General features: G+C 41.2%; 1 protein-coding gene across 2 annotated transcripts in view; it reads right to left on the bottom strand.

The window, feature by feature from the left end:
* PPP2R5C (protein phosphatase 2 regulatory subunit B'gamma) overlaps positions 1–13113 on the bottom strand; it is a 374584-nt gene that overhangs the window by 253958 nt on the left and 107513 nt on the right. For both annotated transcript variants that reach the window (XM_048853964.2, XM_048853965.2), the window contains exon 3: positions 8292–8391. In XM_048853964.2, the coding sequence (XP_048709921.1) occupies positions 8292–8391 (100 nt within the window). The remainder of the gene's footprint in view (positions 1–8291; positions 8392–13113) is intronic.

The raw sequence follows: 13113 nt of genomic DNA, 5'->3' as shown, positions 1-13113 counted from the left end.
CATGGATGCATGTCCTCTGGAATGGTGGTTGAAGATGAAGGGACATATGAATCTTTAGTGCATCTGGCACGTAAATGTCTTGCAATGCTGGCTATAACAGTTCCATGTGAATGCCTGTTCTCACTTTCAGATGTCATTGTAAACAAGAAGTAGGCAGCATTATCTCCTGCAAATGTAAACAAATTTGTTTGTCTGAGCAATTGGCTGAACAAGAAGTAGGACTGAGTGGACTTGTAGGCTCTAACGTTTTACATTGTTTTATTTTTGAATGCAGATTTTTTTATATATAATTCTACATTTGCAAGGTCAACTTTCATGATAAAGAGAGTGTGTTACAGTACTTGTATTAGGCGAATTGAAAAATAATATTTGTTTTATTTCTTTGTTACAGTGCAAATATTTGTAATAAAAATATATATGAAATGAGCACTGTACACTTTGAATTATGTATTGTAACTGAAATCGATGTATTTGAAAATGGAGAAAACATCAAAAAATATTTAAATAAATGGTAGTCTATTATTGTTTAATCACGCTATTAATCGTGATTAATTTTTTTTAAATCGCTTGACAGCCCTAGTTTTTAAATGAACCCTCACAAGATATACTTTGTACAGAGATTATTACAATAATGTGTAGGGTGTTAATACAGGGATGCATTTTGTCACAAGGCTATTTAGGTAAGTTAGACATATTAAAGTTAACAGGGCCTGACTAAATTCATCCTGGGGTACTTCAGGAACTAGCTGAAGCAGTCTCAGAACAATAAGCAATTATCTTTTCACGCTCACAGAGGATGGGTGAAGTCCCTGAGGACTGAAGGGCAACCATAGTACCTCTCTTTAAAAGGGAGGGGGGAAGAAGGACCCAGAGAATTATGGACCAGTCAACCTAACTTCAATACCTGGAAAGATACTAGAACAAATTATTAAACAGTCAATTTGTAAGCATCAAGAGCAGGGATTGGCAGCCTTTGGCACACAGCCCGTCAGGGAAATCCGCTGGCGGGCTGAGCCGGTTTGTTTACCTACATCGTCTGCAGGTTCAGCCAATCGCAGCTCCCACTGGCTGCAGTCTGCTGCTCCAGGCCAATGGGGGCTGTGGGAAGCAGCATGGGCCGAGGGATGTGCTGGCCGCCGCTTCCCGCAGCTCCCATTGGCCTGGAACAGCGAACTGCGGCCAGTGGGAGCTGCGATCGGCCGAACTTGCGGACGCTGTAGCTAAACAAACCAGCCTGGCCCGCCAGCAGATTTCCCTGATGGGCCACTTGCCAAAGGTTGCCGATCCCTGATCTAGAGCATAAAAGGGTAATAAGTAATAGCCAGCATGGATTTGTCAAAAACATATCATGCCAAACCAACCTAATTTTCTTCTTTGACTGGGTTACTGGCCTAGTGAATGAGGGGGAAGCTATATATGTGATATATCTTGATTTTAGTAAGGTTTTTGAGAAGTCCCACATGACAGTCTCATAAACTAGGGAAATGTAATTTAGAGGGAATAATAAAGTGGATGCACAACTGGTTGAAAAGCATACTCAGCGTAGTTATCAGTGGTTCATTGTCAAATTGGGAGGACATATCTAGAGGAGCCCTGGGGTTTCTGTCATGGGTCTGGTACTGTTCCATGTTTTCATTACTGACTAGACAATGGGGTGGGGGGCACGCTTATGAAATATGCAGATGGAACTAAGTTGGGAGAGGTTGCAAGCATTTTGGAAGACAGGATTAGAATTCAAAGTGACCTTGACAAATTCGAGAATGAGTCTGAAATCAACAAGATAAATTCATTAAAGACAAAGGCAAAATATTACACTTAGGAAGGAAAAAAAAAGCCATCAGATGCACCAGTACAAAATGGGAAATAACTGATTTGGCAGTAGTACTGCTGACAACAATCTAAGGTTTATAGTGGATCACAAATTGAATATGAGCCAACAATGTGATGCAGTTGCAGAAAAGGCTAATATCATTCTGGGGTGTATTAAACAGGAGTGTTGGACATAAGACACAGGCGGTACTTGTCCTATTCTACTTGGTATTGGTGAGGCTTTCATCTGGGGCATTGTTTCCACTTTTGGGCACCAAACTTTAAGAAAGTGGTGAACAAATTGGAGAGCATCCAGGGGAGAGCAGCTAAAATGATAAAATATTTAGAAAACCTGACCTATGAGGAAAAGTTTAAGAAAACTCTGGACAGGTTTAGTCTCGAAAAGAGAAGACTGAGGTAGGACCTGATAACAATCTTCAAATATGTTAAGGACTGTTATAAAGAGGACTGTGATCAGTTGTTCTCCATGTCCACCAAGTGCAGGACAAGAAGTAATGGGATTAATTTGCAGCAAGGGATGTTTAGGTTAGATATTAGGAAAATCTTTCTAACTATAAGGGTAGTGAAGTCTGGAATAAGCTTCCAAAGGAGGTTGTGGAATCCCCGTCATTGGAGATTTTTAAGGACAGGTTGGACAAAGACCATTCCTAAAAGATGTAAGTATACTTGGTCCTGCCCAAGCATAGGGGGAAGGACTAGATCAGTGGTTCTCAAACTTTTTTATTGGTGACCACTTTCACCTAGCAAGCCTCTGAGTGTGACCCCCCCTAATAAATTAAAAACACATATATAAAACACCATTATAAATGCTGAAGGCAAAGTGGGGTTTGGGGTGGAGGCAGACAGCTCGCGACCCCTCAGGTAATAACCTCACAACCCGACCCCCAGTTTGAGAACCCCTGGACTACATGATCTCTCAAGGTCCCATCTAGCCCTACAGTTCTATGAATAAGATCATAGAACTGAAAAAAATCAATTATTTACACAACTCTGCTTAGTACCTGCCTCTCACTGCCATACCAAAAATAACTGCCAGTTCTTCATTAAGTTAAAGAGCTTAAGTTCCTTAAGACTTTGGGATGCATCTTCCATCCAAACCTGTTGATTGATATATATTAATGTTTCTAGATATTTTCTTATCTGCTTCTTATAAACAGCTATACTAGCTAAATTTCCATAACTCTCCAGTTGCTTAGACCCCTTATCCTTAATTTTCTATTTAAGACATTTTTAAAAAGGAGTCGAGTAGTTCTGCCATTTTGGAGTCATCACAAGTGTGTCTCTTTTCTTTTTTATTAATCAATCACCCTCCTTTATTTGTAGTATGTCTTTGCTTTCTGCTATGTGGGGGAAAAGACTCTTTCCTACTCTGCCCTTTCCTCCTTTAATTCTTACCCAAACACCAGAATGTTCCAATGCATTTTGATCTCAACAGAAAAATATTGCAGAGTCAGAACCTATTTAGAATAGAGAGAACTGGGCAGCAAGGAAAAGCATTAAAAAAATGAATTAGTTTCGGATAGTGAAATCTATTCCACCTGCAAAAAGCCCAGCTGAGCAATATGTAAGTGGAGTATGCAATGATTTGAAATCTACCACCTGAAACCAAGGGGCAAGGCTGCTGATACTCCAGTCTATAGGCTGGGATAGTGGTCACATCAGTTCTCTGCCAGTTGTATGGGAAGCTGGAGACACTGGATTGTATTAGTGCTGATATTTGATTCCTGCCCCCATTTGTCCTGATGCAGCCCGCAGTGTAGCCTTCTACCTCAGCCTAGGCAGGGCTCGTGCACAGGCTCTTCCATAGAATGTAGACACCCCTATATGACTGCTTGTCCAGCAAGCCTCTTACGCAGCCTCTGTACAGGTCTTAAACACTGTGGAATGGTTTACAATCAACTTTTTTCACACAGGTGAATTTCATCCATTTAAAGAAAAGAAAAGGAACAACAGTGGCATTTTGTTATTAGACAGATGTGGTCAAAATACACAAGTGGGCATTAGGAATTCCTGAGATAGAATCCTTGCTCTGATACCAGCTCATTGTGTGCAATGGGCAAGTCAACGAATGACTCTGCCTCAGTTTCACCCGTGTAAGATAGGAATAATACTGTTAACTGACCTCTGGGAGTTAGTCAATATTTATAAAGCACTTTGAAAAGGAAAAGTCTAGAATTTTCAAAAGCAGCTAAGACCCATTCTCAAGAGTCATTTAGGAGCATAAGTCCCACTGACTTTCATTGAGACATAGGCATCTACGTCACTTTGGGGTTTTGAAATTTTGTTTGCTGAGTAGTTTGCTAACATTTATAAAATCATATTGACATGGGAATGACATTTAATAGAGAGCAGAAAGAATCAACAAAATAACACATTTCACTTATGTTTGTGAATAAAACAGCATGACTGTGTCAAAGAAATATGAATTCATAAAAGGAGTTGCTGGTATGTAGAGCTGAAATTTAAAGCCATATTTTGTGCAAGAAAAGGAAAATGTCTTGGAAGTATTTCAGGTTCAGGAAATAATTATCTGTTTATTTAATGAACTAAAGGTGTGTTTTTCCTTCATGTCTATTCATGATCCTTCATATATCACATTATGTGCTTTCTTTTCCAAATGTGTATAGGCAATTTCTTGAGAACGTGATCCATTTTTGCTTGGCTGTACATTCAAATGGGTCTGGAAGTCTGAGCTCTGGAGCGAAGAGGCCAGAGGAGATGAACATCAGGGAACAGGTTGAATTGGACCCCCATATTAAATAGCCCTTTCCCCCAGTTTACATCAGTCTTCATTTTCATAGCTTGTATTTTTTTTATTTGCTTGTTCCCATCACTGTTTCCATTTTCTTCTTTTCTTGTATGTGTTAAATCAGGAGTGCTTATTCTGTTCACTTCTTGGTGTTGAAAAAGTGCAATAGCTCACTTTCAGAAATTCCTGCTTGCTTTAAACTCCCTGAAATGGTGCCACCAAAACCTGCTTTTAATTATTATGTAGAAGCTGGAGGAAGCCCTGTCGGGAAAGCAGTTCCAGAGAGAGTCAGAAGTTTTAAAGTTATTCATTAGCAATTAGTTTAATTCCTTTCTCTGTGCTTGAGGTGTTCTGCACAGAGCAGAGGTCATTGTCTACCCTGCAGTATTAACACCTTGTCCTGCTGGAGGCATCGAATATTAGCTCTGGTTAGGTCATAACGGGATTGAATCTTCTTGGATTCTAGCGGGTATGAATGCAGAAATAAGTTGCAGAAGTAAGGAATGCAGAGACGTTACCAGCTGATGTATGTGAATTTTAATGCTTGTCATTGAAAGGTGCATCACATGTCCTTGGTGTGAAACAGCATGGTATATTATTGTAGTTCTACAAGAAGGGACATATAGCTGCTGTGTAGAAGAATCAAGAGGAAGATTTACTGGATACTCCTTCAGTCAAAGTAACTAATAAGAAATGGAAATTCTTTGAGCCAACAAACACAGTCTCGCCAGCTACCAAAGATCTGAAATTCCCCCCCCCGCCAACTTAAACCAGAATTTTTAAACCTGGGCGCTTAAAATTAGACTCCTAAATCTATATTAGACCCTTAATTATAAAAACTCACGATGGGCGGTGAGTTCCTGAGCTCACATTATGTTTATTGGGATTTGTGGGTGCTTGTCACTTAAATAAGGCTGGCATTTAAGAAACTAAATATGGATTAAGGAACCTAACTTTAGGCACCCACACTTGAAAATATTGGCCCTATTGTTTCCTAGAAGAGTGACCACTTTCCATGAAGTCACAAGAACACCCCTGGTCAGGTCATTTTTCATTTTCAAACTTCTTAGCCCGATGGCAGCACCAGTTCAAAAAGCTTAGGATCAATATAAGAGCAGCTCAAAAAGTAATTCACGCTGACTGCTTAAAAACAGACAGAGCAGAAGCTAAATGCTGCTGAGAGTAATGGAAAAGTTGTTCTGCATGCATTTAGGTATAGGCAATGGGCAAAGATCATTTTGAGGTGAACAAAGCATGAACAAATTGGACAAGTTTGAGGTGCATTTAAAAATTGAGCCCAGCTGAGTTTGTTTCTTGGATGATCTTGCTTATTAACATTAGCTTCCTGCATCATTACCACCATTCCATTCTTACTCAGAACTGTTGCTCCCACCCCTTCCTCAGAAAATCTGATCTTGTCTCCAATGTCCTGTGACAATCAGGGTCCAGATATCCCAATGGGAGAACAGAGGGTTTGACTCAAGAATAAGCAGTTAAATCAGCTGATTGTATACGAGGTTACTGTGCTGAACAAATATGTCAATTAAGGTCTTTAGGGAAGATAAAGTGTTCAAAACTTAATCACTATGAGATAAATTCATAACCATGGCCTGGATATATATGTATATAGAGAACTGGGTTCAAACATCAGCTCCACCTCACAGCAGGACAGTGAGCAATCAGCTAGGGAGGGGCACCCCAAGCCAGGTGTTTACACAAAACCAGACTCAAGGAATGATACATTATACAATCCAGGAAAGACAAGAATGAGCTATTAAAGTTAATGGAAAGACATTGAGACAACTGGGGATTTCCCCACTTTGAACATCTACAGTGACTGAAGATAAAAACTGCAAATGCTTTTAAAATGAAGGGGTTTGAAACCGGAGAAAGACCCACATAATGTTGCTAGCTATCGACTCATATCTGTTGTCTGTGCCATTCCAGGTGCTGGAGTGTTTTATTCTTCATTGCATCTCCCCACAAGTGGAGTCCATATTCAGCATCGAACAAGCAGGCTTTTGGAGAGGTCAGAGCACCTGCATTCAACTGCTTGCTTTGACAACAGTCATTAATAAAGATTTTCAGAAAAACCTGAAGAAGGGAGGAGCCTTATTTCTAGACCTAACAGCAGAATATGATGTGGCCTGGCACATGGGGCTTTTACCCCGCCTGGGTAGTCAGTGTTGCTTAACTTCTCCTCTGCAACAGACATTTCCGAGTGTACATGGGAGGCAGAATTAATGTGTGAAAAAGACAAACTAATGGTCTACCCAAGGGACTGTGCTGGTGCTGATGCTATTCAACTGTACAGAAACAACCTTCCACTCACTCAGTCCTGCAAGTTCACATATATGGATGGTATTTGCTTAGGCATCCAAGCATGGTGACTCCCAGAACTTAAAGGTGCCCTAAAGGCTGACTTGATTGGCTGAATACTGTAATCCATGACAGTATCCATGACATGAACAACCAAGTTTGTTTCAAGTGTGTTTCAAGTGTGTTCCGTCTTTGCAATGGCAGAGCAGATCAAGAATGAAATATCTTTCTCAATGGTCATTGTTTGAAACATGAATCCCACACATTCTATTTTGGAGTAACTCTAGATAGATCTCTTACATATCTTAACCACCTGAGGAAAACTGTGGCTATGATGAGGATACATAACAGCCTTCTATGCAAATTGGCCACATTTTCTTGGGGATCAAATGCTCAAACTCTCTGATCATCGGTTTAATCTTCTGTTACTCTGCAGCAGAAGACTGTGCTCTGGGCTGGCTCGGTTCTTCTCATGTCAAGTTGGTTGACACCCAGCTACACCCAACCATGCGCATCATAACCGGGATGATTTGACCTACAACAGTAATGTGGTTCCCTGTGTTAAGCAACGTCACTCCCCTACACATCTGTCATGAGGATGCTACAGCCAGAATGGTTGGGAAGATCAGGGCAAACCCGAGCGTATCACTGTACACAGACCTGTTTAACCCCCCCAAAAGAGTGCTTATTGTCAAGGCACCTGTTGTGGGCCCACTTGCCCTGTCCAGATATCTCTCTGACATCAATGTGGCATGAAGAACTGTCTGCAACTGACATCAGAAACTGGTCTCTTATAATATACCCAACCATGCATGTACCATGCTTTGATTTGCCACGCCACTCTTGGGCCTTTCTGAACCGATTTTGAATAGGCACAGGGTCAAGGTGCAGCCAGCCATCACACCTGGGGCCAATGAGAAGATCCCACATGCAGTTGTGGCCAAAGACAGACATCACACCTCACTGCTGGCTGCCAGCTCTGGCCAGATTGGATGGTGGTCTGAAGGCTCTGCACTTTGTTGATGAGGCTGCTGCAAATTGGCTTGGCAAGTTCCATTATCGTAACAATGTTCTTCTCTCCTGCCTCAAATCCCCTCTCTCATGGGAAGTTCACTGAACTTTTCATCTTTCAGTCATTTTGGGAGGACTGAGTGTGGGTTTTTTTTCAAATGGTTAACGACTTACTTTGAGTCTCCAATCATGGGTCCCTCATCCTCCTAATCGTGCCTAATCCCATGGCAGCTTTTACTAACCACTTTCACTGGCCACTCAACCATCCCTGAGTGCTTCCAGCATCTCCAGCAATTTCATGGACTGTTCAGATAACTGTTGTTTTTAGGGACCTCTCTTACTGAATCCCTATTGTTCATAAACATGAAATGTATATGCTTACCCTGAGATTTATCCATTTAGCGTGTTGCTTGAGCAGCTGTGGGGCAGACTGTAACATTGAGGTGGGAAATCTTTCTCTCAGACAAACTTCAGATAAGTCCCTGTAATACAAACAGAAGTATCTTCAGGGAACAATAGAAAGGAGAGGGCACTGAATATAAACTGAGAAATAACGGATTAATTTACCATAATTTATTAGAATTCAGAATGATTCTCCTCTCCTTGTCTCCTTAAAATGGAAGGTCCTCAAACAGCTAAAAAAGGCTGTGTAGTTTTGTGATCAGTTTAATGTTACTAAGTTAAGGATAACCAACTCTTCCACTGCAGGGTTTATCTGATCACTGCAGGGGTCAGGCAGGCATTTCCTTCTTTTTGTAGACACCATTGCACCAGTGCATTTTGACCTACCTCTGAAACATCAGACATAGGTCACTTGTTGGAAGTGGGATACCCAACATGATCAATTATTATTGAGAACTGCCATGCCCCAATTAGTTTCATAGAACACTACACCTTTTATCTCTGAAAAGTTAGAGACCCCATTAAAGCTATTCTTACCCCTCTCCCCACATGGTCTTAGGTGTAGTAACATCCCTCTATGCTTTATACAGGAATAAAATAACTGAAATGTGAAGTCAGATGCTGGCATGCTTGCGAACCATACGCCTGCTCTACTAAGAGAGCAGAGTAGAGCATCTGGAGAGAGATGAGAGAGTGTGGGTGGCAAAAGAAAAAACAACCAAGGCTGCACATTAGAAAGATAATATCCTTACTTTATTTTGTGGGTCTCAGGAGCGATTAAGAAAACATTGGGGCTTTAAAAATATTGTTGAAGACTACAGAGTGATTCATAAACACACTTCAAAGAAGGGAATTCTTGGACGTTTCACTGTAATGCCAGAACGTAGACGGGAGGGCAGCAGAACAGCAACACAAGAATGTAGTGATGGAGAAAGAACATAGCTGGAGAGGAAGAAAGAAGAGAGAGGCTGAAGATTGGGAGAGGTGGTCAGACAATATAGATTTGTTCAGATTGAGAACATGTGATTCCATGGTGGGGGCAGGTTCATTGCTTTTCAGAATTTGATTGTACAGGCAGGGATGCTAGCCAATGCTTAGCCATGTTTTCAGCAGAGGTGATGCATTAGCATGTTGGCCAATCAAATACTGAATTCAACTTCACACCACTGAGTGAATGATTCTACAAGAGCTTGTGAGGAACTTTTTGAGGAAGCATTTTTATTCAAAAAAATTCCAGTTAAATGTTGTGTGTGAAATGTGGTGGTTTGACAAAACTTTAACTAATAAAGGTTTCTCTGGTTCTGGAAGGAATTTCTGGTCACAGAGGGCATTTTTTAAAGACTGCTAGAGCTCTCTCATAGGACACTAACAGTAAAAGCTAGATATCAATGGCATTTTTGAAAAATTCACCAGTGCTAACAAGGGCTGTGTAATGGAGTACTCTCACTTCTCATGAGCACCCCTTTGGCCAAGTGTATGTGCCTGCGCTCTCCCTCTCAGATTGTCTCCAGGGAGGGAGCCTTGGGGCACTGCCCTAACCCAGAGCAGGAACAATGTCTTTGTACTCTTGGCTACAGCCCTCCAGCTGGGCCACTATAGCTCAGTTCCCCCTCTGAGGTGCCTCAGCGTCCAGGCCACTTCCCCCCAGTAGCTAACTGGGGGTCGGTGGGTGGGGAAGAAACCCAAGCCCACTACTCCGAGTCCCAGCCAAGGGACCCTTTAGGTAGCAGCCAGCTGCTGTGTCCCTTTAACTATGCCACACGGCTTCTCTAATTCCCTGGGCCACCTCCCCGTGCCATCTTCACCCTTACCTCAAGGTTCATAGAGTCTTCTTTTTAACTGTTTGACTGTAGAATAAATTGTTATGCAGTGTCTTGGATGCAGTAAGAGACAGACATAAGGGCTCTGACTGTTTAGAGTTTTGCAAAAATAGTGAAACCAAGTTTTATGGTGTATCCCCTTTATTAAGTGTTACGGCAGTTTTGGTCCCTATCCTGCATTGTACTGAAAACTAGAGCTAGATGAATAGTACAAAAGAAGATGAGTAAGTTCAAATAATTTTATGGTCATATTATTAGGTGTTCATTAGTGTTCAAATGTCCATTGGAGATTCATAAATCTTAAGTGTTTGATACATGATTATTCATACCAAATAAGTGTTATTTGCTAGTTGTTAGACTCCTTTCAAAGAATTTTCAGGCATCTAATGGGGGAACAAAACCAACAGGATATGAGATTACCAATCACATACCACAAATAAGCAGAGAGTTGAAACAATGGGCTTACAAGTGCTAAGTTGAAATTTGTTCACCTATTAGTCAGTGAAGGGTTATCAATACATTAAATATCACTCAGTTCAAGAATGATACATGAACAGGAGAAAGACTAAACAAATAATTCTACCAGATATCCTGAGCATCATCCCAAGTCAGTAGTTAAGAAATGCCTCATTTATGAAGTGATTAACATAAATTATTCATTTTAATATTGCCAATCGTGTTGTGGATTTCAGGGTAGGATTTTTTTAAAGCATACTGAACATAAGTGGCCATTTGCAGACTCAAACTTGGTGACAAAATCTGCAACTCAAGGCCATATAAGATTCCCCTATCAACAGACAGGATTGAAGACAGATTGGAAAAAACCAAAACCAAAACCAAAAAACCCCCACACCATTAAATTGAACCATTGCAAATACCACATTTCAGCAATCATTAAAATATAGCAAGACAATCTGCATTTTTTTGAACTGTGTAGCAGGTAAGTTTGAGTCATGACTTGGAAACGTTTTACTGAGATACCCAGTTATGGATATGCAGCTCAGTCCAAATACGAGTTAATATTGCACTTTTCTATTGTCTTGCATGAGATTTAAATAAAAACCCCCAAACTAAGTGACACAGCGTGGTATCCTTCATGATGAATTTACAGCCATCAGCCATCATCTTTGCTTGTCTGTATCAAAGCAGTAGCTGATACTAGTCCCATCCAGTAATGTTTTTATTTGGCCTTATTAAAAAGTGAAGTGCAGACGCCCATAATATTCTTAGCTGTCTCTTGACTTGCTCAAAAGCCTGGCTTGAGCGTTGACTTCTTTTCCAAAAACTGAGTTGTTGTATTTACTAGTGATGGTACATTCAACAGGATGGATATAATAGTAAGTATTACAAACAGATGTATCCTGATTTAATGCCTGGTATTAAAGTTAACACATGGTATTAAAATCAATGAGTAGAAATTGCTTCCAAGACAGTAGGCAGATACACCATCTGGGAAGATGAACTGAAGGAGAGTTTGGAGAGAGTTTATTTTAAGTCCCTTTCCTTAGGATTGGCTTTATTAAGATAAAGAAGGCTTTAAAACAGGATCAAAGTGACAGCGAACACAAGGTAACAGTCAACAGATGTTTTTCCAGTTTCCAGCAAGCTGTGAGGGACGAATACGCACACTTCCCCTTATGTGATCTCCCATAAGACAGCATCCCCTTTTCTTGTATAGCCCTGCTACTCACACATCACCCATATAATGGGCAGGGAAATTGGATTCTACTTATAACCCCTTGTAGCAAAACTGCTGCCCCAACACACCCTCTCCTGGCTAGATATGGTATTACAGCACCATTTCCCTCATTTTCTGTTGGTGTACTCTGGCCATAGGAGTGTCTTGGTCTTCTAATCACACAACTTTACGGAGTCCAGCCCCTTCCAAGGCTTCTGAGTTTTCTACCAATGTCTAACAGAAAACTTGACCACAGCCAGACCCTCAGCCCAGCAGACCACCTTTTCCTCCCAGACACACCTCAGTTGTGATAGGCTTTCCCTACACCTCATCCCAGAGTCCTATGCTCCCACAGCCCCAGGGGCTGGGGCACGTTGCTCCCCATCAGGAGCTCAGGCAGGCTGCAGCTCATCAGGGATCCTGCCTCCAATTAAGCATCCAATTCACCCTGGGAGTAGTCTGTCTGCTTTTTCCCGCCTCCCTACTTAGCCTTTTTTCAGAGTATTTCATACAGAGGGCATTTGCCACCTCTCCTCTCCTCTCCTCTTTAATTGAGCTCACCCAGCTCTATATGAAAATCCACAGCTCTTCCTCAGGGGTCTCCTAACTAAATAGAGCAACCTGATCTCCAGCTGATTGGGATTAGCTGGGAGGAGGGGGAGAGTGATCTATTACAGGCTGAACCCTTAAGGGTGACACCCCTTATATGTTGGAATTTAAGGAGCACCTTTATATGCTAAAGGTGATTTAGGTAGGACTAAACCTTTGGCCCTTAAACCTCTGTACAAATGTTGTGCCGAAGGTCAGAGAAACCAAGCATGCTGGAATTTTAAAGAATATAATTGCGTATTGACTAAAAATGTCCAATCAATGAGTGTTCAGCAGTTTCTTCATAGTTTGTCCACTAAACTTAGCCCCTGTTTACACTAAGTAAATTTGCACCAATGTAGTTGCATTTCAGAGCAAAACTGATGCAGAAATACTGCCCTAGTGCAAAGCCGGGCTCAAACCAGTGTAACTTATTTCTGTGTTACCAGCTGAAACTGCACTGGTGTAAATCCTGCTTTGCATCTCCAGGGCTATACACTCATGAGTATTTCCTTAAGGTAGACAGGACTGTAGAGACCATACCCGCTCACTACAAAGCCTTCACATTTATCTTCAAAAAAATCATGAATGTGTGGCAGATTGTATGCACCTGATCTCAAATGTAGGGTGCCTAAATCCAAGAAGATGACAGCCTTAGTCAAGCTAGGAAGTTTCCAGGAAGTTTAGAACTGAAGAAAATAGTGGTTTTGGCTTTG

The sequence above is a fragment of the Caretta caretta genome, chromosome 6, assembly GCF_965140235.1.
Source record: "Caretta caretta isolate rCarCar2 chromosome 6, rCarCar1.hap1, whole genome shotgun sequence".
Classification (NCBI taxonomy): domain Eukaryota; kingdom Metazoa; phylum Chordata; order Testudines; family Cheloniidae; genus Caretta; species Caretta caretta.
The sequence above is the reverse complement of the archived record's forward strand: the minus strand, read 5'-3'. Positions and strand labels throughout refer to the sequence as shown.